Source organism: Acanthochromis polyacanthus, chromosome 13 (genome assembly GCF_021347895.1).
Source record: "Acanthochromis polyacanthus isolate Apoly-LR-REF ecotype Palm Island chromosome 13, KAUST_Apoly_ChrSc, whole genome shotgun sequence".
NCBI classification, from domain to species: domain Eukaryota; kingdom Metazoa; phylum Chordata; class Actinopteri; family Pomacentridae; genus Acanthochromis; species Acanthochromis polyacanthus.
In genome coordinates, this window is record NC_067125.1 from 10,985,509 (window position 1) to 11,011,216 (window position 25,708).

Consider the following 25,708-nt stretch of genomic DNA (forward strand, 5'->3'; position numbering starts at 1 on the left):
CGCAGTATGCATTAAGCAGAGTCATTTGTACTGCCTGAGTTTTGACATTTGTGTCCCGTTCATCCTACAGGAAATTAATTGATTACAGTAGTTATGGTCCATTTCATGTAATTGGCTTTTGCTTTAATATTCCTGTATGATGTGTAGTTGGTAGATTGCATGCGAATCTCATTGTCTTTCACAGATACAGTGACCTTTCATGCCGCAAATGAGAAGCTTCATCACAGTCAGTCTGAAAGGACAGGAAGCATTGTTGATGCACAATTCAACAAACGGCAGACTGTATTCAAAGGTGCACCAGGCATAATTTACCTCAAGAAAATAGACTTGTCTCACATGTACAAGCACCTAATTTAGTTTTTGAAAAGAAAAGAAAAGATCAAAACTAGTCATGGGAACTGCAGCATAACAAAAGTCATTCTCCATGGGGGTATACAGTTGCTCCTGTTTTATTTGAACAGTTTATAAAAAGCAGGAAGACTAACACTGCTTTGTATGGAGGCACACTCGAATTGAGTGATAACACATTATAAACTGATTATCCCATTTTGAGACTTCAACTTTAATAACAAGCTACTCAAATCACGAAAATGACTTTGCGATTACTCTAAGTAGCTGTGACCTTAAGTGTTGCCAGAACATGCTTCCCGACTGTTTCTCAGCAGCGGCAGGACAGTGTGACATTATTGATCTCTGTGGTCAGTGTAGCAGCACATTTGGCTGCAGAGCAGAACAATCAAATGACTGCATATACATTAACATACCAAGACACTCAGAGAAGGAGCAGCTACTTTATGCTGGGTTAGTTTCCAGTCAACTGCTGGCCAGTGTGTTGCAACTGCAGATGGACTGTTTTCAAAGAGCAACCCACACACTCCTTCTTTAGCTGCTGCTGCCCCAGTCTCAGCCTGATTCGGCCCTTGGGGATCTGAGTGTTTGAATTTTTTATTTTTCATTTAGACAACCCCGATTATTTGTAATAGGAGATTATGACTGTGTTTTGTATTCCTCTTGTAAAGGATTTATGGCGGCGCTTCCGCTGTGGGGATTTGATTTGTAGAGCCACTTGATGCTCTAATGTTGATGCTGTAAACATCTTCATCAATAGGCAGGGAACTGCATTTATTTAAAGTGAGTGAATATGCCTGGATGTAAATTTCTTTGGTGAATATGATCAGGCAATACAAAGTTACTGTATATGCAGGTTGATAATATCCAGAAAGCATATTAGTAAGGTGATGGTCACATGTTCAGTTATAGATAAAAGTGAAGACTTCATGGATATATACATTCTGGAAGCAACAGTGTAGTGTTAAATCTGTTTTTGTGAAAAAAAAACTTCCTGTGTAACTTTTATAGGCAGAGATAACTGTTTATGGGGATAATCAATGACTGGAGAAGGTATTCAAGGTACCATATTTATTATACTCTAATGAAAAATGAAGAAAACCAGCAAACATTCCCATTAGGAATGAGAAAAGCATTCAGAAAGCACAGTACTCTGTCAAGACTTAAATATGTCTTCAGTGGCTGATTTATAGTAGGATCGCAATCATGTGATTGTTGGCAGACAGGTGACATAGTGTTCACTTGTTGTCATAGTTACAGTCCCGCCATGCTGTTATCTGGCAATGATACAGAAATCTTTAACAAATAGATCCAGACTATAAGCCGCACCTGCCTAAATCTAATCACTTGGTCCTTGTGTCATTTCTGACCTTCCCTGAAATTTTCATCCAAATCCATGAGTCCCTTTTTGAGTAATGTTGCGAACAGACAGACTAACAGACCAACAGACAGACATAATCATCGCATAAATCCGTTGCATTCCTTGGTGAAGTAATGAGGGAACCAGGGATTTTTTTTTTTTTTTGTGATTAAAAGAAAGGCAGGCTGAAGCAGTAAAATCATTAATTGTCCTCTGGCTGTGCTCCTAATCTTCAAATAGCTTCTGCTGTAATCTAAAGACTGGTGAAGGCCATAGCATGATTCCCATAGTTGTCAGACTCATCAAGCCAACTCTCGTTATGTATTTTCACCTATTTGTTCAGGTTTTTGATCAAGTTTTCATCAGTTTGCGCTTCTCACACTTCCATGGTTGCACATTTGAGAACCAGGATCTCTGACAACTTTGAGAAAATCATTTCCCTTCAGCGAAGCACTTATGTGCTGTCATTCCGGTGAAACAGCCCAACAGAGGCCAGTGAACTGGCAGTCATTCAGTATGAACATGCATGTGTATGAAAGTGAAGCAAGGCAGTGCTGAGAAAGATCATGCATACTCAGCAGAAGCCTGCATCATTACAGCGTGTGTGTCATACGGCCTGCTATACACCACGATGACACATAGATGATGAGGTAGTGCAGGTGGTGCTGGATTTTGCCTGTGTGGCAGCAGCGACCACCGGGAAGGCTGTGGCTCAGCGGTGCAGGTTAATGATTTCCCCTCAGTGAACTGGATGTGGAATAATCCTGTAAGGGAGAAGAATAGCAGAGCACAACCCCTCAGGTCTTTCCCTCCTCCTCGTCCCTCCAGCCATCCATCCCGTCTATCCCCCCCGTTCTCCATCCCTCCCTCCATCCGCATTGTGTCTGTAGCATCTGCTGGTGCTCGCCGGTGTCAGAGCGGGGGTGGGGACTCTTCTGACACCTCAGTGTGTGTCTGTGTGTGTGTAGTATTATGAAAGACAAATACAGAGTGTGGGTGTTTGCATGAGCATGCGCCTGCAAGCCTCACTGTATGGTAATGGTTATAAATGTAGTTATGGGGATAATGCGTGCCCAGTGCCCGCTCATTAAACCAGAGTGTGTGCAAATGTGGATGCAGAGGGAGAAAAAAAACGAGGGGGGGAGGGAGAAAGAGAAAAAGAAGCAGTTTGCCTCGCCTGCCTGTCTGCCACACCCGGCCTTCTTGCTTCCTCCTCCTACCTTCAGTCCTTTCTCTCTCTCTCTCTCTCTCGCCCTCTCTCTCTCTCTCTCTTTCTTTCTCTCCATCTCTCTCACACACTCCTCCTCCTCTGCTCTTCTAGTCTATCTGCTGGTGTTTCCATGAGAACAGAGAGCGCTGGCTATGGAGGGGTGGGTGGGTTGGTGGTGCGGGTGACGTGTCCTAAAAGCACAGAGTGTGTGTGTGTGCGTGTGTGTGCGCGTGTGTGTGCATGTGTGTGTGTGTGTGTGTGTGCGGGCATGCATGCATGAATGTGCCTCGCGATCATCACTGCTCTCTTTCACACGTCTCTCCTGGCAAGAGCTGCTCCCGGCTGTGCCAGAAAACATGCTTTTGGCATCGCCGTGGTAATTTGGACGCGGAGCTCACAGGCTTATAACACTGGTTTGAGATCCAGAGAGTCTATAACACACAGTCTGAGAGGGAGCCTGAGCAATCAGAGGAGGCAACTTCCATTTGGGAACCACTTTTTTTGTTTCTTGTGCACTGAATTCAGAGGGAATGAAAGCAGTGGGGCTGTGGCGGTGTGGAGAAAACTAAAATAAAGCACACTAATAATAATCAAAAAACATCCATCATTGCAACAACAGCAAAAAAAAAATTGACTGGAGGTATCCAGTCTGTTAATAAGGGAGAGCCTTTTTAGGGTGGGGCCGCAGCTTTTTGCTGGAGCCAGGCTGAGAGCGAAGAGGAGGAGGAGGAGGAGGGTGAGAAGATGTAGAAAAGAGGAGTGCTGATCTAAAAGAGGTGGGGGGGTTCATCACTATGAGCGAGAAGAGGAGGAGGAGAAGGAGGAGGAAGAGGAGGGGGATAGTGTGAAGGGAAGAGAGGAGGAGAGAGGGATGGAGGGAGGGAGTGAGGGGAAGGGAGGGGTTTAAAGGGTGGGCTTGTAGTCATTGTCAGCCAGCGAGTAAGAGAGAGTGAGAGAGTTGCGCCCAGGCAGACCGACTGAAGAGCGTGTGTGTGCAAACTGGGATGAGTAAATGTACTGGGCTGCTTAGCTGTTGATACAGCCAGAGAGAAAGAGAGAGAGAGAGAGAGAGTGTGCACGAAAGCGAGCGAGCGAGCGAGAGAGAGAGAGAGAGGGTGAGAGAGAAGAAGTGAAAGGGAGAAAAAAAGGGAAGAAAGAAGCAGAGAAGAAAAAGGGAGGATACTACAACTACAACTATGCTGTGCTGCATAAGAAGAACCAAACCGGTAAACTGCTCTCATTTGCTTCATCAGTATTTTCAGCTCTTTTTCTTCTCATGACAAAATGATACATCTCAAACTCTGAACTTTGCAAGTGTTGGGGCTGCAGTCAGATTAGGGGGTGTGAGGGGAGATTAGAGAAGATGTTGGTGTAATTTCCTTTGACTTTGGGCCTGGTTGGTCTTTATAGAAATGTAGCCACAGAGCCCAGACACGCCTAGTTAATGTGATTATCCCGCATGAATGGATGTTGCCACAATGCCTCTCAGACCTCACACTGTACTTGCAAGAGAGGCACAAGACTGTAACTCGATCTTGGGCAGCTGCCATTCCCTCCTATTGATCAAGCGCTTGAAAAAAGTGAAAGATTATTGAAAGGCACTTGATAGATTCGGTGTTGTCTTTAATTTCAATACTGAGATAGTCTTTGTTTCATTCAGGAGCCCTATTGAACTCAGCGTAATCTATCATTGTTAATGGTGCTCCATATTAATTAGATCAACCTATAGTGTTTCTCTTAATTGACGCCTTTAACGGGGTGGTCTTAGAGTCTTTTGTGACTGTGTTATCTTGAGCAGAAATGGGTGACACAGGAAAAGAAAATTTCCACAGTGAGGAGGAAAAAAGGGTGGGGTACGGATTGAGTGAGCAGCACCATCATGTCAGTGGCCTCGGGGGAATACAATGGGAATAAATGAGCATAAATGGATTATCAGAGCCCTCCAGCTTTATAAGTGGATGCTGTCAATGGAGGGTACTATGAAGTGTGCACTCATTTAAAGGGTGTGAAAGGGTGGCGTTGGATAGTTTAGAATAACCCGCGTCCAGTCTCACTGGTGGAGAATAAAAACAAAAAAAGGAAGGTGTTGCATGGAGGGAAAGGTAGCTCTCACTGATTTCAGCAGCTATCATGGTGGTTCTGTGTGTGATCAGGGCCGGGTTCCTGCTGCTATCTCAAACTGATTATGATTTTATCAGACTCATAACACACTGGATTCCGATGGCACTTGATTGCTTCTTAAATGTCAGCCTGAATGAGTCATATCAGCTCTGGCAGGGAGGAGAGAGAGAAAGGAAGCAAGGCTTGCCAGTGGAGAGACATGCAGGAAGAGCAGGGTGCAGAGAGGCAGGCAGTGGGGAGACTGAGCGGCAGGGTGGAGCATGGCTGGTGCACATGGACCGGCGTAAGAGGGGGAAAAGATGTGAGGGGATGTAGAGAGCGAGGCACTGAAAGAGAAGTGAAATGGGGATTGAGACAGGGAGGGAGATGTGCAAGGTATGGGGGGAAGGTAGGGATGCAGCAAAGCAGAAAAGTCAAGAGGGAATGAGACTATATGGTGGCTACAACCAGCCAGGAAATGTGGTGGTGACAGAGCGGAGGAGGTGAGCAGGCGTGAAGGTGAGATCAAAAGGAGGAGGAAACGTGAAGGAAGAGAAGCCGGCATGCTGCACACTGCAGCCATGTGGGTGAGGCTCCGGCTTTTCCCACAGAACGCTGGCCACTGCCTCGAGCGTGCACACCTCACCACAGGGAAAAATATCCTCCTGGCTTACAAGCACTTATCCTCCTGCTCCATAAATTAATCCAGACAGACTCTGTGGTCTTCATGGATGGATGAGCAAAGAGCTTGATTTTCCACTCTAAAACATGGCAATATAGCTGTGGGTCCTGCCATTGTGGAGTGTTAAGTGCTGTTGATCTTCACTTTATGGGAGTGGCTACAAGCTCCTAATTTAGTCTCCTCTGTAGCCCCATCCACTAGCTTTATTTTTAGTTGAATGCAGCTTTAGAGCAGAATTCACCACCACACTCCATCTTAATCCAGGTCCTTGTTAAACTCCTTCACCATCAGACCAACCCAGATTTCCTTAACTGAGCAGAACTTTTAAAATCCCACCCATATCAGCTCTTCAACTCTGTTCTAACTCCATCCTTGCTTCTCATCTTGGACCCCACCTCTCTGTCTTGCCTCCACTTTCAGTTTAAGCTCTACAATTTCTGTACCAAACTATAATTTAAAGACCCATCCTCCTGGGCTACCTGAAAGATGATAATTCCCTCCTCCACTGGCTTCCTATGCATTCAAAGCCTGGCTTCAACCGACGCTCCAGCCACAGCCCATATTTCTAGTTCCTGCTTCCACCTCCCTCTTCCCCTCCGCCCCAGCGCCATGTCCAACCCCTTGCCCCTTTCGTCCAGCATCTCTCCCCATTTCCACATTCCCTCCCCTTCTCCCCATCCTCATCCCCAGATCCTATGAGATCAGTGGCGATTGCGGAGCCTTTGTTCGGGGAGAGAGCCGGTGTAATTGAATTAAAGACTGCTCCAGAGGATGTAATGAGGCTGGCATATGGCCGTTTATTAGTTGCTGCGGAGCATCTTCTCCCGGGCCATCGTAAAAGAAACAGTGCATCCTCTAACATCGCTCGTCAATTCGCCGTCAAAGGGGGAGAAAGCGAGGGAGAGAAAGAGATGGCGAGCGGGGGCTGTGGCAGTCACCACCTGAGCCCCCCTCTCCTCATCTGCAGGAGATAGCCGGCTAAAAGGGTGTGGTGCTCCGCTGTGTCTGTGTGTGTGTGTGTGTGTGTGTGTGTGTGTGTGTGTGAGGCAGAGAATGAGTGGGTAGCAGTTTGCTCACTGAGAAATAGAGTGAAAGACGACAGAAAGAGAAAGAATGAGATGTTCAGCAGTTGCAGACAGCAGCCAGTCTTTGCTCTTTGCTGTCTGGATTGCTCTTGCAGAAAAGCAGACAGCCATTGAAATCATGCTGGGGTTTTAAGGAAAGAGAGGTGTCATCGCTAGAAGTATGTGTGCCACCAGCAGGGTGGCTAATATTATCTCTCCTGCCTGCTTAGCAACTGTGCTAATATGACAAATGTTTTGAGGAGGTTTTCCTTTTATTTGAATTTGCCAAAGTGCTATGCATTACATTACTTTTAATGTCAGTTTTATTATACACAAATCTTCCATAATTACACTTTAAAGTGACTCAAGATGAAATACATCCAGCAGCTGCACCTGTTGGGTTTGTGATAAAAGGGGCTTCTTTCACTCCATCATTATAAATGCAAATATTACCTTTAATATCTCTCTCCCCTCTTTGCCAGCGGCATTTGATCTGGGTTTGGGCGGAGCGGAGACGTGAAAAAAAAAGAGTCTCCCACTTGAATGGGTCAGAATAATGAAAAAAAATGATTATATGCACGCCTTGTGTATGCATTAGCTGTGGTTCTGTAATTCAAGCAGCGTTACCCCCACCGCTCCACTGTGTCTTCCACGTTCTCTCCCTCCCTTCCCCTCCACCCCTTTGCCTGAAACAAGTCCCTAATGGCACTCTCAATGAGGCGGTGGGAAGGTGGCGGATTGTTACTGTGTGTCACCATTGGGGGATGGTGATTGTGTGTGTGTGTGTGTATGTGTGTGTACGTGTGGTTGTGGATAAATCGGTAAAGCCATTGACTCTGGGGTGTGGTTCTCACGACAGCCGGTGCCCACCCAAGGACAGAGGCAGACAGCGAGAGAGAGAGAGAGAGAGAGAGAGAGAGAGAGAGAGAACAGACTGCAGCTGATAGGCAAAGCCGTAATAGACACATCCAGCCGTCAGATGACACGATGAGGACTTCTGAGCTCGGACATCCATTACCTTTAGAGGCAAAAACTGACAGAGGGGTTTGTCCTGCGGTGAATGGAACTCCTTTCTTTAGATAACCTGTGAGCTATTGCACATTTAGATTCTGAACATGAAGGTGGCAGTCGGTCACCTACTTATGGCACAGAGTCAGTGTGTTCCACAGCAAGCATTTAATGCTGCTGCATAATACTATAACTGTTACAATTGCACGAGGATTGCGTAATTATCTGTTTTACAATCTTGCAAGAATAGCACTATTGTATTGCAAACATTCCACATTTTGCGAGATAATAAAAAAAAAAACTGTTTTCAGCGGTTAATGTAACTGTATCTATGGCAACCAGAACTGCTGTGTTCAAAGAGGAAGCACTGCAGGCTAGTTATAATAAGTCATTTGATTAACCTGATAAAGCAAATATGTTGTCTCACTGCAAATTAATCAGGCAAGAGCTGAAGCGGTCTTGGTGTGAACACATAAACGGAGTGTACCTTGTGGTGTGCCGTACCTTTGGGATGTGCTGCTGTATTTATGAATGAAAATGTGTGCCGCACAGACACTGAGTGGAAAAGCGCCTGCAGGAGGGTACGTGACCAGGGTTCAATTAACAGTCAGACTCTTCAAGCCGCAGCAAATTGCGTTTGTGTTAAGATAATATGGGATTTCACTAGACTGTAGCCAGTGAATGACAGCAGTTAACCTCTGCTACGTTGTATATTACAGCACAAGTTTGTTATGACAGGTGTAGTGTCTCAGCAGTCAATCATACGGACCATGAAGAAAATCACAGCACAGCACTTCTGAAGGGTGATGCCCAGACAAATATCAATAATTCAAATGATGATGACACAGTTGTGGCCGAATCATGATGATGATGCTTCTTCCTGTCTTTGTGCACTGATATGAGATCATTTGGCACTCTGCTGGTATTTTATTACATTTCCACTCATATGCATCCCGATCGCTAAAGTAGATGACATCCCCCTGTTCCAATAATGATGTCATACCTCCATATTCCCAAACACCCTCATCCATCGCTTTCTCTTTCTCTGTCCGTCTGACTCACTGAATGCAGCCAGTAAGTAATTCTATTTAGAGTTAAGTGCTTGGGTCAAATTTTTGGCAATTGTAAGTACCTATGAGATCAGGCATAGTAAAAGCCCAATAAGTCACTGGAGACCTGCATATTATTAAGAGTAGAGGGTGTGGCAGTGGTGCTTTGTCTGTCTCCATATTGTCTGCTCTAATAGGAGGCTAAAGATTGTGTCCACACTTAATAGCAGATTGTTAAACAAACTGCTCTAGTTCAGGTTTTAAACATACATATCAGTATTGAGGAGCAATATTAGGCTCCTAAAAATCTACCATCCCTGTCACAACCAGCTGCATGTTTCCTTTTTTTTTTTTTTTTTTTTTTTACATTTCTTTTAATATTATGTTGCACAAAATTGCTTCAGGAGGTTAGTGTATATTAAGAGGTGCAGGAAGGCCCGGGGCAGGATTTACGCCCTGAACCCCGGGGAATAAAGGTGGAGGAGGTGAATATACCAATACAGCTGCACCTTGGCCTCGCTGCTCCAATATTGCACTGACACACTGACCCTGAAGAAGACATGTTGGTTTAAGGCCTCCGGCTCTTAAATCATGCCACACAGATGTGATTCCTCATGCAGGCAGCTGTCCAAGTCAAACCTCATATCCAATAAAAGGACACTATTAGAGGCAGGAGGTATCAGGAAACAGACTGAGGGATTGTGAAAATCATTTCCGCTCAAATTCACTGACCTTAAACAAGATCCTACTGCTCTGTGATACGGACTACCAACATTTAATGCACACACACACACACACGTATATATAACCCCTTTGGCCCCCCCGATGGCTCCCCCACCACACCCTGCATCACAACCCCTCCTTAGCCATGCTGATTGCTCCGCCTGATTTATGAATTCCTATTGGTCTGCTCCCCTGAGGGGTCAGGTGCACTGCCAATCAGGGTGACATATAGTCTTTCATAGCACCAACCAGCAGACAGGGCCATGATGAGTTAGCACTCTGGTTGTCAAGGTAACCTTTGATGGTTGGGAGGGGTATGGCAGTGAATGCTGAGGAGATCTCTAGCAGGCAGCTCGTTCCCTAGCAGCCAGACATGGAGCTGCTACTGTACCCAGAGAATAGAGATGGGCTCATTATTTTCAAGAAAGAGCCTCGATTTTGAACAGTTGCATTCTGCTGCTCATGATTCTGAATATATCAGTAGCCCAAAATGCAGGGCACAATAACGGATGCCACGGAGAGGTTGTACATTTGAGTTTAATTATTCACTAAATCTGTTTCAGCACCATTATCAAGAGGAGAATATCAACCCCATGACTGGATTAAATAACCGCAATAAATGCCCGGAGTCATTTGTTGTGCCCCAAATCCCGCTGTGTTCGATTCATTATGTGGAGACAATTGACCCCCACACACATCTGTTATTTTCACCATTCACAATGGCACTAAATCTCCCATTTTCCAGCATATAAAAAGATAAAATGCTGTAGATTCTTTCTATTGTCAAGCCAATCACTGGCTTCTGAAAAAGCCGTCATCCCTGAAAGGACAAAAAGACTCAAAACCATATGGATTTTGTTGTTTTCTCACATATTTATCACTTGGAATAACTGATTCTGCACAGCCTGCATGCTATTTGACAATTTGTGTTTGCTTCATTATGCTTATTCACATTCATTTGAGGTGCGCATTTAAGTCTTTTGATGAGTTGGACCTTGGCTAGAGAATATTTTACCTTGATTTATTTGCCTATTCATTTTGAATGTACTGATTCATTTTGTTTGCCACTTTCAGTGCTCATCATTCATTCGTTTATTTGATTTGATTTCTTTTCATTAGATTTATATGACTCATAGCACAACCCACTATTTGATGGACAGCTATGGATCCAGTTACCCAAGGTAATATGATGGAACCCCTTTTAATATTACACTGTGTACTATCCTAACCCTGCTCCTCATCCCATCCTACACTTTAACTCTATTCTAAACTTGTCCTGAAACCCTAACCTAACATTTCCCACTCTATAATTTTTTATTAATGGTTATAAACCAGTTAACTAATAAATCCCATCTAACAGCATAGATTTCTGTCTTTTTTCTACCTTCTGACCTTTCAGTTCATTACGTACGTACAATACGGAATGAACTTTGGTAGGATTCTAAGCCCAAATGAAGGTATGCCAGCATGATGTGTAGGCCCGATCATCCTCAAGTTAGACACCACCAAAGTAGTGGGATACTTTACAAGTTTACAACTCTTCCTGGTTTCCAGTGGACCTACACCACTGCTAACAGTAGATGCTAAACTGCTGTGCTGTCTCTTTCCTACCAGGTGGAGAAGAATGAGGATGCGGACCAGAAGATTGAACAGGATGGAACCACCAACAAACCCGAGGACAAGGCCCACAAGGCTGCCACCAAAATACAGGCCAGCTTCCGTGGACACATAACTCGGAAAAAGATGAAAGACGGAGAGGAAGAGAAGGAGGGAGACAGTCCTGCTGCTGCAGAGGAGGCAACGGAGGGAGGAGAGGAGGCAAAGAAGGCGGAGGGAGAGGAGGCACCTGCTAAACAGGAGGAGGCCGCAGGAGAGGAGGCCAAGAAGGAGGAGGAGGAGACAAGCCAAGCCAAAAGCCCAGTGGCAGACAAGCCAGCTAACTCTCCGGCAGCTGCTGCTACCTCTCCTGCAGGCGCGGCGACGTCTCCTGTAGCGGCGGCCCCAGCTGCTGCATCTCCTACGGCTGCCACAGCGCCCTCCGAACCCCAGAAAGAGGAGCCAAAGGCAGAGGAGAAAGCTGAGGAGAAGCCCAAAGAGGTGGAGGCTCCAGCGGCGGCAGCCAAGAGTCCCACCACAGCCACAGCTGAGGAGAAGAAGGAGGAGAAGAGCGAAGAGAAGAAAGAGGAGGCCAGACAAGCCGATGTGCCTGCTGCTGTCAGTCCGACAGCTGAGAAGGAGGAGCCCAACCAAACAAAAGGTAAACAAGGTACACAGAGTATGGCAGCGCTCCAGTTGGATAGGAACAAGCAGGTTCTCAAGACTTCACACTTCCGGATATGTTAACAAAGGCACCGAGTTCACAGACTAAAAATAATTCCAGACACTTCCACCAATTAAGAAGCAATTACTTACTGTAAAAATCTCATAAAGAAGAATAGGTAAGCTTTCCTGTAGTCTACTTGGCAGGCACCATAGGACATAACTGCTTGTTGAGTCTTTGGGATTTAAAGATCTTTGGCAGTGCTCCACCATTCACTGGTTAACACAGAGACACGGCTCAATATTAGATTAGACAGACTTGTATCTCAGCCTCTGCAAGATGGAAACTCCATACTGATGAGGAAGAGAAACGCAGGCTTGAAAATGATTAGCACTGGTCAAGAATGTTGCACAATGAGATACGGTTATCTCGGGAATGATCAGAGTTATTGTTCAGAAGCAATGATGTGCTATTTGCATAATGAGAAAGCAGCATGTTTTGTAAATTATTAAGGTTCATAAAGGCTGAGAGCAGTTTTGTGATTGCAGGACTGACATATTAACCCACAATGATTTATTCAAACTGAAACACAAATGTTAGTGGGAATGGATTGCCCAATTAAATCCTTGTAACAAATCCCAGCATGTCAAAATATTCTTGCTGCCTGGACCAATACCAGCTAATAGATTCTAAAGCAAACTGCCAAGTGATGTCCAACTATAACAGAAATGTGCACCTGGGAAGAAACAGTGCAGGAATTATATTAACACACTCTCACAACATACACTTGACACAAACTCATATTTCTGGTCCAAGGACTCTCAGACTGGGTCAGACAGGTAGTTAATGGAGCATGCTCAGTCTGGAGTTGGTGGGGGTGTGAGGTGGGAAACACACACTCGCACACCAACTGGAGAACTACACAGAAACTAGGTCACCTAGGCAGCACTGTCTCCCTGTTGTCATAGTTACCACCTCGATGGGATAGCTGGCCTGCATGGAGCATAGCGCATATAACAGGTGCTCTGATTTAAATGAATGATTAATGATCCCTACTGGTCACGATCCACACCGGGGAAGTCTGTCATAAACAAACACTACTTGACAAAGAACTGCTAATTAAGAATCCACCGCTGGCCACAATCTGCTTGAATAGCTGAAGTGACTCAGAGAGCAAATGAATATTTATAACAAAGTCGCTTGGTTAAGGTTTGTCAAAGCACAGACCGCTGTTACATGCACAAGGACACCAGGTACTCTGATCTGACTGAAAAATTCATGAGGTAGCCTGGGTATGATCCAGATTCTCCACAAAGGATAGTCTGTGTTACTGCCTTCAGTTATAGTCAACTGTCATAGCGCAACATATTCACACATAACAAAACGCCAAAAAACACAAGAGCAGAAAGACCGAAAATCAGGTAAAACGTGAAAATACATTTAGAACGAGGATGTCAGGAAAAATAATAAATAAGTAAATATTTTAAATGCAGTGAAATGGTCAGAAACCATCAAATCTCTTCCAACTTAGTCCCTTCAGCAGTGTAGATAACAAAAAATGAGCAGAACAGTAGTTATGACTAATTACTGATTTAAAAAAGCTAAACATTTTTCATAGTTAAACCTCAGCTGGTGCAGATTTAGTGGACCACAGAACACAACTCCAAAAGGCAGATTCACTGTAGGCGTTTCATTTAGTTATTGGCTCAGTCAGCAACATTGAGCAATGAGATCGGAAGGTTCTATTAAAGTTTATCCTAAAACTAAGAGGGAGTCAGAGCAGCAACTTTAAAATGCACGTGAAACAAGTTTATAGAGTTTTTAGGGACACCAATGAAAAGTGCACTCCAATAAGCACCAGCCAGGATTTCAACAGCATCTTCTCGTTGAGGACTAGTTCAGGTCTGAACGTCTGAGACCTGTTAAAAATCAGTTACAGCATCAACGTGTCACAAAACACAAAATCACACATAATCATTGTGATAATTTATTCAGTTGTAGATTGAAAAGGAGACGATATTAATAAAAGTGAAGGAATTTCTCCAAAGTCATGTTGCACTGGAAGGCAAAATGTGGCCTCTTTTCAACGCATTTAATGCTTCTTCTAAAATCTCATAAATATAAAACTGTATAGGATGTCTGCTGCCAACAAGAGTCTTCCAGGACATTGACATTTAAATTAATGTAGAATAAAACATTGCGCTTATTGCTGTATCACGCATGCACACATGCTTAGGGGTTACAGCTTCAGCTGCACTTTCAGTAAAAGAACATCATTTTGTGGTGCGTGTTTCTGCTTCCCAATATAGTACAATAATGATCTATGATTTCAACATTGGAGAATGAACTGGTTCACTATTACACATCCTGGTGAATTGTAAATGTCTAAATGTCTTCAAATAGTCAGTCAAAAGACATTTACTTTTGAACCTGTTCTTTCAACGTCTTTTCACCGGTGACCATGGCTGACATCTTTTCAATGGAAAAATACTCACCCGTATAATAAAACCATGCATAAGCTTCTCTGTAGCTCTCATAGAATCCATACTATGCAGCCGAAGAGTTAGAGCAGAGTCAGTGGCAACACCCACATGTTAAGCCTGAGGAGTAAATACGCTTAAACAGTGTAGTAAACTGCAAGCACATTTTGACTCATAGCTGTTTTTGACCAAAAGCAAACAGCTCTTTTACGCAAAATGTTCTGATTTAAGACACTTTATGTAACCCATTAACTGAGGTCAGAGATGCAGTTCACAAGGGAGGCTCAGGGCGAAAACTGTTGTATATATAAAGTTGGGTGTCATCTGCCTAACAGTTTATATTAACTGCACTTCCCATCTTGTAACTCATTAAGACTGGTGATGAGAAGTTTTGAAATGAGACAAAAAGTTGCAACACGTCTTACGAAGTCGATTTTGTGCTTTAGCTCTGTTACTTTCTTTCTCTTCAGCTCTACTTGTTGCATCTCTGTTTGACAATAAATTATTCGTCATGGTCTCATTAATTTTGTTTACTGAAAATTTAGAAGTCAGTGGGCAGAATGGATCAGAACAGTTTGGGTGTTTGTTTACACATTTGTAGTCTTTATATGCAAATGCCGCAACAGAGCTAAACCAGTACTTCAGTCAATAACAACATCGGTGTAGGTAACCGTGGTGGCACTGATGTCAGACCACCAGAACTGACAGGCTCTGGCTCTGTAAATTGGGTGAAATTGTGTTTGCATCACACAGTTCAGTGGCTGCAGAGAAGGACTTTCTCAGAGCTGTCATAGCGGCTAACAAGCTAATTACCTCTTACCTGAAAGATCTGCTATGACTCACGCCGTCTTGAGTCACACACTCGCATATTAGCAAAAGCACTGACACAGACATGATCGCCCCACTTCTGCGACTCTCTGCCTCGCCCTCACACACACAGCACACACACTTCTACACACACACACCCACACACACTTGCACTCCATCACCCCGGTCTCCAATGCAATGATGTCATTCTTTGATGTCTCCTCCTTCTATTATAAGAGTATGAGATCATCGGAGTGTGACATCACCGCCCCAAGGAGCACTTGAATAATGGATTTGGCCTGAAACAATGAAATAAAAATCCCAAAATTATTGCAGTGAACGAATGTTAAAAAAAAATTAGTATTAAATAAAGTTCTTACAGCATTTCTATTGGATCAGCCTAATTTAATTTGCTTGGATCAACTTAATTTAATGTAATTCTTAATGCTGTAAAATTAGTTGAAGCAGCCTAATTCAATAAAGTGGAACCTGACCCTTGGAAATAATTTTAATCAACCCTAATAAATTATGTTCACTTAACAGAAGCACATGAAATCAGACCAACAGAACTGACTAATGCTTAAAGAAAACAATGGAACTGTGTGGAAATACTTTTCATGATTGTTTTTTCTGATGTTCATTCATTCTAAAAGACAATCTATTTGTATATTTTTGTGTTCACTGGATTGGTTAAATTTGTCTCCACATGAATCAATTTGATAAATGTTCAAAAATGTTACATCATTTTATCATGTTCATATTGGAAACAGGAATTTCTTTTGTAAAATGTTGCATTTTAGTAGATTTAACAGGCTACCGGTATTAATTTACTCAGTTTAAAGACAGTTTTCTTTTCAACAAAATGGCAATCAGTATAAGATTTATTTAAAAAAAAAGCAGAATACCAAGAAAAGTACAAAGCACCACTGCAATGTTACCCAAGAAACCCAATTTGGAATATGTTTGTGATGCATCATGGATCATTATTCAGCAGAGTTAACCTCTAAGTAAGCCACCGCTGGATGTTATTGCAGTGCAGCAGACTCAGGGCATCACGCAGTATCAGATGTGACAGGCCGAGATGCTGCTGTTAGCGTTGCAATGTCAGTTCAAATGCTTCATGGGTCCATTAGGAGCACTCCCTTCCTTTATTATTTACACAGCCAATGTGGGACCTCAGACAGCAGGCTGCATCCTCTGAATGACATGCTCTCAGTCTGAGTCGAGCTGACATCTTGTGAACAACACGGAATTACACAGCTCCTTCTGTGTATCTTTTACAGAATGGAGGCGTGCACATTTTTTTAGGGATTTTAAACGACCGTTTTTTTTTCTTCACACAGAGGATCATCTGAGGTTAAAACATCCAAAGCGGCAGCTGTTACGTGAAATCTTTGTTGCTCACTATCTCAAAAGTCCCAGACAGAGTTTTATTATTCCAGCTTCATCATGTAAAACCTCTCCACAGGCTAATTTTCTCTCTCGCTCTTCCCTCTCTCCAACCCACCTTTTATCTCCCCCCCTTTCTTTCCACCCCTACATCTCATTTTCCTCCTCCTGCTTTGCCTACTTCCTCTCTCCCTCCCTCCCTTTCCCCCTCCTTCCACCCAGATGCTGCAGAGGAGTCTAAAGCAGAGGACGCCACCCCGGCAGATGCGGCAGCGGAGGCCACCGAGTCCAAGGACGACTAAGTCTAACCTAACGAAAGCAGAATTAAGAGTATGAAGAATAACACAAAAACAAAAATCTAAAAAGGTTGCTCTTTGCCTTCCCAATGTGAGGGCAGTCCGTTTCTATTTGTTTGTCATTTTTTGTGTGGCAATGATTTTCTCATGTTGGGGGAGTTTCCAGCGTGAAGTTTTTTGGCTCAAGCTAACACTATGAGGAAGTGATGATGATGATGATGATGTTGCTGATGAATATGAAAAATGATTGTTACCTTGATGATGATGATGATGATGATGATGATGCGGTGGAAGATTTGATTTGTTACATCTTCACTATTTCATGTAAGCGAAACAGCGTCGGGGCAAACGCTCCCAACTGGATTTTTACACATTTAAAATGCATTGCCAATGCACCATACTTTATTTGCATTGTAATGCACTTTCTTTAAACACATTTTGCAAATAAAATCCGTTCTGCAGATGCACGCACAAAAACAAGCAGGTTTTAAAATGCAACTCGAGTTTTCAGCACGGTACAAGTGTATTGAGAACGCAGCAAATGGCTAAAGCACTGACACATCAGATGGATACTAGAATGTATAATTAAATGTGTGACATTTCCAGTTGGCCAGCCTCATCCTGAATCCAAAAAACAATGTACAGGACAAGACTATTTACTCTCTCTATTCTGCTTGAGTCATTCAAGCTCAGTTTACACCCCTTTTACAAACTCTGTTTACTCACATTTACAGTAAAGGACCTGTTGCCATTTAAATGACGTGATCGTATAATAAACTATAGAATGTAACTGGCTCTTACATATAGCGATTTGTGTTCTGCCAACCAAACGTGAGAACAGTAGCATGAACCATCGAACCAGATGCATGATGGGAACTCTCCCTCAGAGAGGAACTTTTTCGCAGTCACAAAAACTTAAGAGGTGTGGCGGCTTCTTTTTGATGTCTTTGGTGTTGTTATGACAGTTTATATGAATTGGAAAATTACTCTTGCACTGATGTTACGAAAAAGAAAACGTAAAAAGAAATATCAAACAAACGAGCAAACAAAAAATACTTTTCCTATGTTCCAGTGAGTGCAATGTCCAGTTTCAACCTTATCAAGGAGTTCAAACTTGTGAGAAAAAAAAATATGAAAAAATAAAAATGGTTTCAATGTCTGTTTTCAAAATAAAGCAAATGTGCCAATTACCATCATAAATTGTGGAGTTCTTTCAAAGTCCAGTTGTAATTTGCTGTTACTTCAGAGGGTTGGAAATATTTGTTGGTCAACAAAAGCATAATTTATGTCTCCCTTTCTTTAAATTGTCTTGTTTTAGGTCTTCCTTTAACATCATGCACTACACATAGATTTAGTTACATGGGGATTACAAATGATTTGCAAAACATGAGGCAACACAGTTTTTGATAGATTTTATTAACAAATTCATTTCTAAGGAAGCAGTAATAGTCATTCTGCACAAGACATTTAAATGAAACATGAGAATTATGGTGTATATGGTCCCTGAATCAGACTCTAGTTTTGCAATCAACTAAGTCAGTTCCTCAAAATCTCAATGACTTATTTCTGCACCAGATTTGGAAGTTAGAATCAGAGGCCTGGATATGGTTTCTTACACAATTTCATTCTTTGTTGGTGGAAATTAACTAAGTACATGCAGGAAAGTAGAGTACTTTTGTGCAGTTTGGGGATTTTATGCTACTTTATATTTCCACTCCATTGACTTTCAAAGTGAACTATTGTATTTTCTGCTGCACAACTTTAAAGGTGTTGCTTTTACATAACGAATAATATGACAAGCTTTTAAACGGCAACACATAGCTGAGGATTAAAGCAGACATCTTACAAAAGGCAGTGTGTAGTTGGGGTCACATCTCAGAGGTACCGCTCCACCAAATAGTGATTTTTTTTCCCTTTTAAACTCAGCAAAAGTCAGCAATTATAGAAGATTTGTGTGTCAAAATTTAGTTTCGCCTCAGAATTATGAAATAGTTCAGACCTGCAGCTGCTGTAACTTTAAGATACGCTATTGGGGCTGTAATTACCGTGGCCGCTGGCACTAGACTTGCCCTCCAATTCATGCTTGTTAAAGGATTTAAAGTGTACTCATTCCAACTACAGGGCATTGAAAGAGTCCTGTATTGTTTTTTTTTGTCACTACCTCCCCGTCAATGTTAATAATCTAATGATGTTATATATAATAATATATCAGTCAAGGGACCAAACTAGAACTTTTGTTTACTACTTGAACTACATTTTGCTGCTCATGCTTGTGTAATTTTAACATAACAGTTTTCATGCAATCTTTTACCTGTATTTTCATATCACTTTTTGGTATGTTTACATAAGTGAACAATTTAAATACGAAATCTAAATCCAATCAAAGGATCCCAACTAGCACGTCTGATTTTCTCTAGTCTCTAAATACTCGATCATAAGCAGAATAAAAGTGCGAATCGAAACATATTTGGTCTTTAATTTGATTTAAATGGGGCTGCACAGTAGCTTGGTTAGCACTTTCGCCTTGCAGTTAGAAGATCCCTGGTTCACTTCCCTGCCTTCCTGGGATCTTTCTGCATCTCTTTGTGTATGCGTGGGTTTTCTCCAGGTGTTCTAGTTTCTCCCACAGTCCAAAAACATGCTCAGATTGATTGGCAACTCTAAATTGTTGGTGTGAATGTGAGTGTGATTGTCTCAGCCCCCTGTGACCCTAATGAGGATGAAGCAGTGTATAGATGATGGATGGATGGATGGATTAAATGTGTTAATATTGCTTACGGTAATATCACAATGATAGATGTGTATGAATCAAAACTAGGCTCAGCATGTGTACGGATGCTGGTAGCTCCATCAGGGTCCATGTGACTTCTGTTGAGATAGCATGGTTAGTAATAATGAACCGATTAGAACTTCAAGGTTTACATAAATGCCAACCGCAGCCTCACAGAAGTTCTATGACCTTCACGCTAATGAAGCTGGTTTGCTGAATAAGCACCACTGAGAGGAACATAATTCCTCTGAAAAGTTTCTTTTGTCGCTCGCTCCCCTGTGAGCCTCAAACTGCTCCACACCTTCCTCCTCCTCTACCCTTATCATCCTGCACTCTCCTGTCGCATTTCCCTCTTTAAATCCCTCCATTTAAAAGGCTCAAATGGGTCTTGCCTCCATTTTTAAAAGCCCTTTTCTGCAACAAAAGGTAAAGAAAAAAGTAGCTGGTCTTTACTCCTGCACCAGTGCATCAGTAAAGTTCCTCATTTGCTTTGCACACTTACATGTTCCTGATTGATGCAGAGGTTGGAGGTGAAAACTGTGCAGCTTCAGGCTTGTTTTCTAACTTGTGACCACCTTATGACCTGTGTTCATCCTCAGAGACAGAGGCTATTCATGATGCAGAGCAATAAGTTTAGATCCTGTTTCTTTCCAACACTGCAACCGAGTGGGAGCACAATTTGGTTTGTTGTGACACCTAGTGGTGAAATCCTACACTGCAGTATGACGGGACCCTGCACAGAGATGTGGGGTAAAGCGAATGTGCCATATTGTCATTAATGTGTCGCCATATGTGGTGTTGATAGCACCATAATCTTTCTCTTTGGCACCAACACATGAAAATGGAGCATTCCCTTGGTCATGAACTTCAATCCCAGTCGCATCTCTCACACCTCCTGAGGACAAAAATGTCTTCCAGAGAGAATATAACAATACATATATTATTTTATTTGCATGTTACATGGTGATTAACACAACAGTACCATAAAGATTCCGTGTGTTCCAAGCTATCTCCAAAAAAAAAAATAAAAAAAAATAAGAGGTTACTTGCCCCGACATCTCAAGTCACATTCAAATACAGAACACTGAATTCAAACAACTTTATTTTGTTAACATGTTCTCATATACCTTTATTACATATCTTTTTTTTTAGAAACTGACTGCAATTACCTTATGCCATAATAAAGTAAAGTAAAATAGAAAAAAATGGGACATTGCTGTGTCATAATTCATGATTGAATCTTAATTTCCCATGACAAAGGGAAGGGAAGTACAAACATGATAGTTACATTTGCTGTTTAAATCTTTGAATGTGGAGTTGTATAAACACGAGCTTATGGAGTCGCTGACTTTACAACATTCTACTGTAGAAACATAATACTGTATATACACACAGAGGAGGGAAAGAAAAAGATAAAAGAGTCTAAACTGAAAATAGAGGGGTTACCACTGTAACCATAGTTGAACGGAAAGCAGAGCGTTAGCCGCAGGGCCAACTCCTCATGGATCTCATGCCTCACATGTATGCAAATCTCCAGGTAGGTTAATCATATGAATAAAATCAGATGGCTACACGCACACGCACGTACATAAGCCAGTTTTGTACAGTGAAGCGATGGCGATGTTTTGAGGCAAAGCTCAAGAGTAAACTAGAAAGCTGTATCTACAGTCTTCAGTAGATTTCCACGTCTGCCTACAGGGGGTTGGTGCCGTGTCCATAGGCTGGCTGTTGGTCTGTATGGGGGATGGAAACACAGATCTCCTTGTTACTTTCTGCTTTGTGGATAAGACAGAGCTCCATGGCTTTTACATCAGTAGTCTCAGTATGTCAGTCGGTGCTTTTTTTTTTTTTAGCTGATTTTAACCTGCATGGACACACTTAGACGTCCTCATTGGTGAGCTCAGCCTCATGTGAAAATCACCTGAACTGGGAGCCATTGGTCAATTTAATGTATGAATTAACACGCCATCTGTCTTAACGCAGTGATCATGCATCTCAAGCAGGTTAAAACAGACGCTGAGCACATTTTTGGAGAATTAGACGCTACTCTGGTTATCTGTCAGAGTGTCCTCCAGCAAAACAAACATAAAAAACCTCTGTCTGAGTCTGCCCATCAAGGCCAGCCTTGCTCTGCCCTGAGTTTTTATTTTTTCCAATTTGACACACGGCAAGACAGACAGACAGACTTACTGGATTAGACGTGCAGCACAGACCGCCCTCATGCAAACTGATCGTGAAGAACTATTTCACTACAGCTTCCAGATCATTCGCTTCTTATTACAGTAAGAAGATAGCTGTTGCTGAAAAACTACAGTAACATCCTCAAGTATGGGCTAGCCAGAGGCTAAAATGCAGTCAGAGAGTCTGCAGAAATACCAATGTAGTACAAAAACATCAGGCGTCCCTTGTTCAGTTGTAAAAAATAAATTAAAAAAAGCATGACGTAAGCAGAAGAACAAGCAGCTGTCTTAGACTGAGGAATCGGATTGTAAGATATTGTTGTTTTTGCTGCGACCGATAGAGCGGACAGAAATGCTGTTTGAGCTGTTGAAATGCTTCGGTTTGATTGAAATTGTGGTGTGTTTTCTTTATCCGGTTTCAGTCTTTGCTTCTAACACTTTCACTCATGAAAATTAGACTGGATCATATGGCTACCAACACTACAATGTCACACAGCCATGGCCTCAGAAGCAGTTACACTAAAAACACTGGGAACAAGTCTTTCAATGCATGACAAGGATGACATTAATTACACGTGTGTTTTACAGTACTAGTACTATCTCGGCTTGGTTGTTTCGAGGAGCGGAGACGCGAACACACTTCCAGTCGAGGAGCTGAGCCGGGCACTGGAGTCCTATTAGTCACCTCACAGTAGGTTAAAATAAATGGCAAAAAAAAAAAAAAAAAAGCGGCTAATAGTGCACCAGTTTCAGTATGTCTCGTCAACAGCTATGGCCTTTGAGCTGCTTCCTCTAAGAACTGCACTCTTGGAAAGATTTTCATGTGAGTTTTACAAAATATCAACACATACAGTATTCATTTTTACCATTTTGTTCTTAAAGAAATCAGCGAAGTGGGAAAATCTGCCGAAGGACCTGTGATTTAATGCTCTTGTTTTGTAAAAATGGGTCCGTCAGCAAAGTAGCCTTTATGGCCGTTGAGGGGAACTGCATTCAGTATTCATTTTGGTTTCTGCTCTCATACTGAATTCCAAGTGTATGGAGGAGCATTAGGAGCTAAACATAATACTCCATTCTGTATAACATCATATAAGCCTGCACTTGTAGGTACAATAACAACTGCACAGAACTACCTTTCTTATAGGCTAGACCTTTGTTAGAATATCGTTTTTCTAATGGGCCTTGGGTGACGTGATAGATCAGGGTTCAAGAGATCTACGAGTCATTAATTCTCGACAAATTTCTACCCTATTCAGACACATAAAATTTGCCTTTTCATATATAAGGACATTGGATTCAAGTATATATATATACAGACAACTAAAATGAATGAGGTAAAGACAAAAGAAAAAAGACCTCAATATCAATATATTATGAATTTTTCTGTATCATTTCATATTAAAACACACATACTTTTCGAGAAAAACTAAAAAGTAAGTCATTCATTGGTGTCATACATTGTTTTTTATCCAAATTCCAGCAGTATAGAAGAATGATCCTAAAACTCATCAACTAAAAGCAAACACTGTATGCGGTACAGTGTGTGTGTAGCGGTGCAGAATGCCGCGGAGCCGACGCAAACTGCACAGTAACGGTTGGCTGTCAAACAGGCAACGTACACTGCAACAGTACCCTCCGTTTCCTGCTGTTACAGTGGCAGAACAAGCTGCTTATCGTAGAGAAATACAAAATTTAACTATGTACAGTACGCATCATTGGAACCTACTGTGTGTTCTTTTGTTTTCCATTCGCAAAAGGAAAAAAAAAGGATTTTTTTTTTTTTGGGATAAAAGGCGAGTTGGTTGCACAAAGCCACTGAATGAGGATGTAGATATCCATCACCAGATAAACTAATTTTCTCAGGTTTGTACTCCGCACGGTTTAGCTCAGCAGGATCAAGTCGATTCTATAAACTGCATCCTCGATTTCTGGGCTCGACTGCAAAACAACCCGACTGACTGCTGCATCTACACACAATGTCATCGATTGGGGAGACATCTGGCTAATGCTCTATATCTGTGTTTCCATTTAGTCCTGTCAAATTATGGTAGTACAGACTTTAATACCAAAGCTCTAATCTTATCACAAAATCAGCTGCAGTAGCTTCCCTTTGATTTTTGTATGTGTTAGTTTCAGATGTGTATTTGTAGGTATATTTGGCAGAGAGTTTGCATGTTGCTCATTAATGCACTGGTTAAACACTCGGTTAAATCTACAATTTAAGTTAACACAACGCATCTATTGGAGTAAGAAGAAATATACCTCATGTCTTCAGCACTTCTAGAGACAAATGATTGTTGGCATCTGTGTGCCTCTGTTTTCATTGCCATGAAGACAAAAAAATGCAACAAATCCCCAGCCCCGATCCAGACCCCCAAAGACAAGATATAGCAGAAAGAAAGAAGTGCATACGAATTAAAAAGAACAATGCAATTCCTTAAAAGAGCACTGTTTGCTTGTTCCATCCTTCATTTCATGTGTTTTTTCTTCTTTTTTTTAGTTGTTCCTATAACATTTTACTCATAACCCATCGCTTTTTGTAATATCTGTAAGCAGTGCTGGAGAGCACATACTGTAAGGTTTTTGTATCATGATGCAAACAGTCTGTGGGGGTGGGAGGGCGGTAAAAGTTGGTAATAAGGTAGCAATAAGGATGTCGGTGAGTTGGAGCGAAGAAGACGGAAGGGAAGAGGGGAAGGCCAGGATGGGGGAAGAGGAGGAAGAGGAGGACAGCGGTATTAACACTTGAAGAAAAGGCAGGCGCAGGAGGCTAGCAGGAGCCACAGTGATTGAGATACACAGGCAGAGCCGTTGATATCTCGACCTGTCCCAGGTCCTGTAGGGAGAAACAAGAAAAAAGACAGAGAAAAGGTAGGTTAATGAGAGTTCACGTAAAAATTAAGGTAATCAACCATATCCACTTTGGTGAGCATCTATGCAGAAAACATTTGTGAAGATACTGTGGAGGAGAATGGACTGAACAGAAATACATCTTATGCATTAACCCTCAAGCAACCAAGCTATTTTGGCGACTAAAATGACCGACTGGGGTCATTTATGACCCCACTATATTTTACACAGGAATATGTCTACTTTAGTGCCTCTTTTTGCGCTTTCTTATCTATTCCACTCCACTGCATTTTAAGATGGATATTCTAAAATAACCTTCTTTTATTATTCATGGATTTTAATCATTTTTGACTCAGAGCTAAAGTAAAACCATATGAACAATATGATGCATTGTAAGAACGCAATAACATTTATTTGGACACGCTTTGTCTGCCACTTCTTTTAAAACTTTATTCCTTTTGTTTCCTCAATAGTAAATCAAAAGTACATAAAAACAAAATCTACACTAACATCTTGTCTGTATGTGTGCAATGTAACATGCAGAGAAGTATTTAGATTAGGGGCAGCTGTGGCTCAGGTGGCAGAGCCGTTCGTCCAATGCGAGACACTTTACCCACCTTACCTCCAGTGCTGCCACTTATACTGGTGCATGAATGTGTATGCTGTGTAATGTTGGTGGTGGTCAGAGGGGTTGTAGGAGTGGACTGGCAGCCAGTCAATCTGCCCCAGGGCAGCTGTGGCTAAAAATGTAGGTCTACCAGCTATAGTGCACTGCAAAACACTGAAATATAGCGATTAGAGGTAGAAATAAATAAATAAAACTAAGGCCTACAATAGTGAAAAACCTATACATCTTTCTGGGGTCATAAGTGACCCTAGACAAGTTTCCATTATCCTTGTCACACCAGTTGGCCGATCTCTACAAAAAACTATGAGCAGCTGTAGGACAAGTAGATTGACAAATTCATGTTATGAAACATTTTTCAGATAAAAGACATAAAAATGGCAAATATAATTATATGGCTGGGGTCATAAATGACCCCACTTGGTCGCTTGAGGGTTAATGCAGTCCTTTTATGAACTATATTTGTCAGTAATAAATTGACATTAACAGTAGTAAAACAGTAACGAG

General features: G+C 42.1%; 2 protein-coding genes across 5 annotated transcripts in view; one reads left to right on the plus strand and one right to left on the minus strand.

Annotated features, from left to right (window-relative positions):
* The first annotated feature begins 3,838 nt into the window (after window positions 1–3,838).
* Window positions 3,839–17,967, plus strand: gap43 (growth associated protein 43). Its single transcript, XM_022187054.2, has 3 exons — window positions 3,839–4,144; window positions 11,159–11,801; window positions 16,703–17,967. Exons 1-3 carry the CDS (start codon window positions 4,115–4,117, stop codon window positions 16,780–16,782), a joined length of 753 nt encoding a protein of 250 aa, XP_022042746.1. The 5' UTR covers window positions 3,839–4,114; the 3' UTR covers window positions 16,783–17,967.
* A 2,505-nt stretch (window positions 17,968–20,472) lies between these two features.
* Window positions 20,473–25,708, minus strand: part of lsamp (limbic system associated membrane protein) — a 1,200,168-nt gene continuing 1,194,932 nt past the window's right edge. For all 4 annotated transcript variants that reach the window (XM_051958406.1, XM_051958404.1, XM_051958405.1 and 1 more), the window contains one exon: window positions 20,473–24,562. In XM_051958406.1, the coding sequence (XP_051814366.1) occupies window positions 24,465–24,562 (98 nt within the window). In that variant the 3' untranslated portion in view covers window positions 20,473–24,464. The remainder of the gene's footprint in view (window positions 24,563–25,708) is intronic.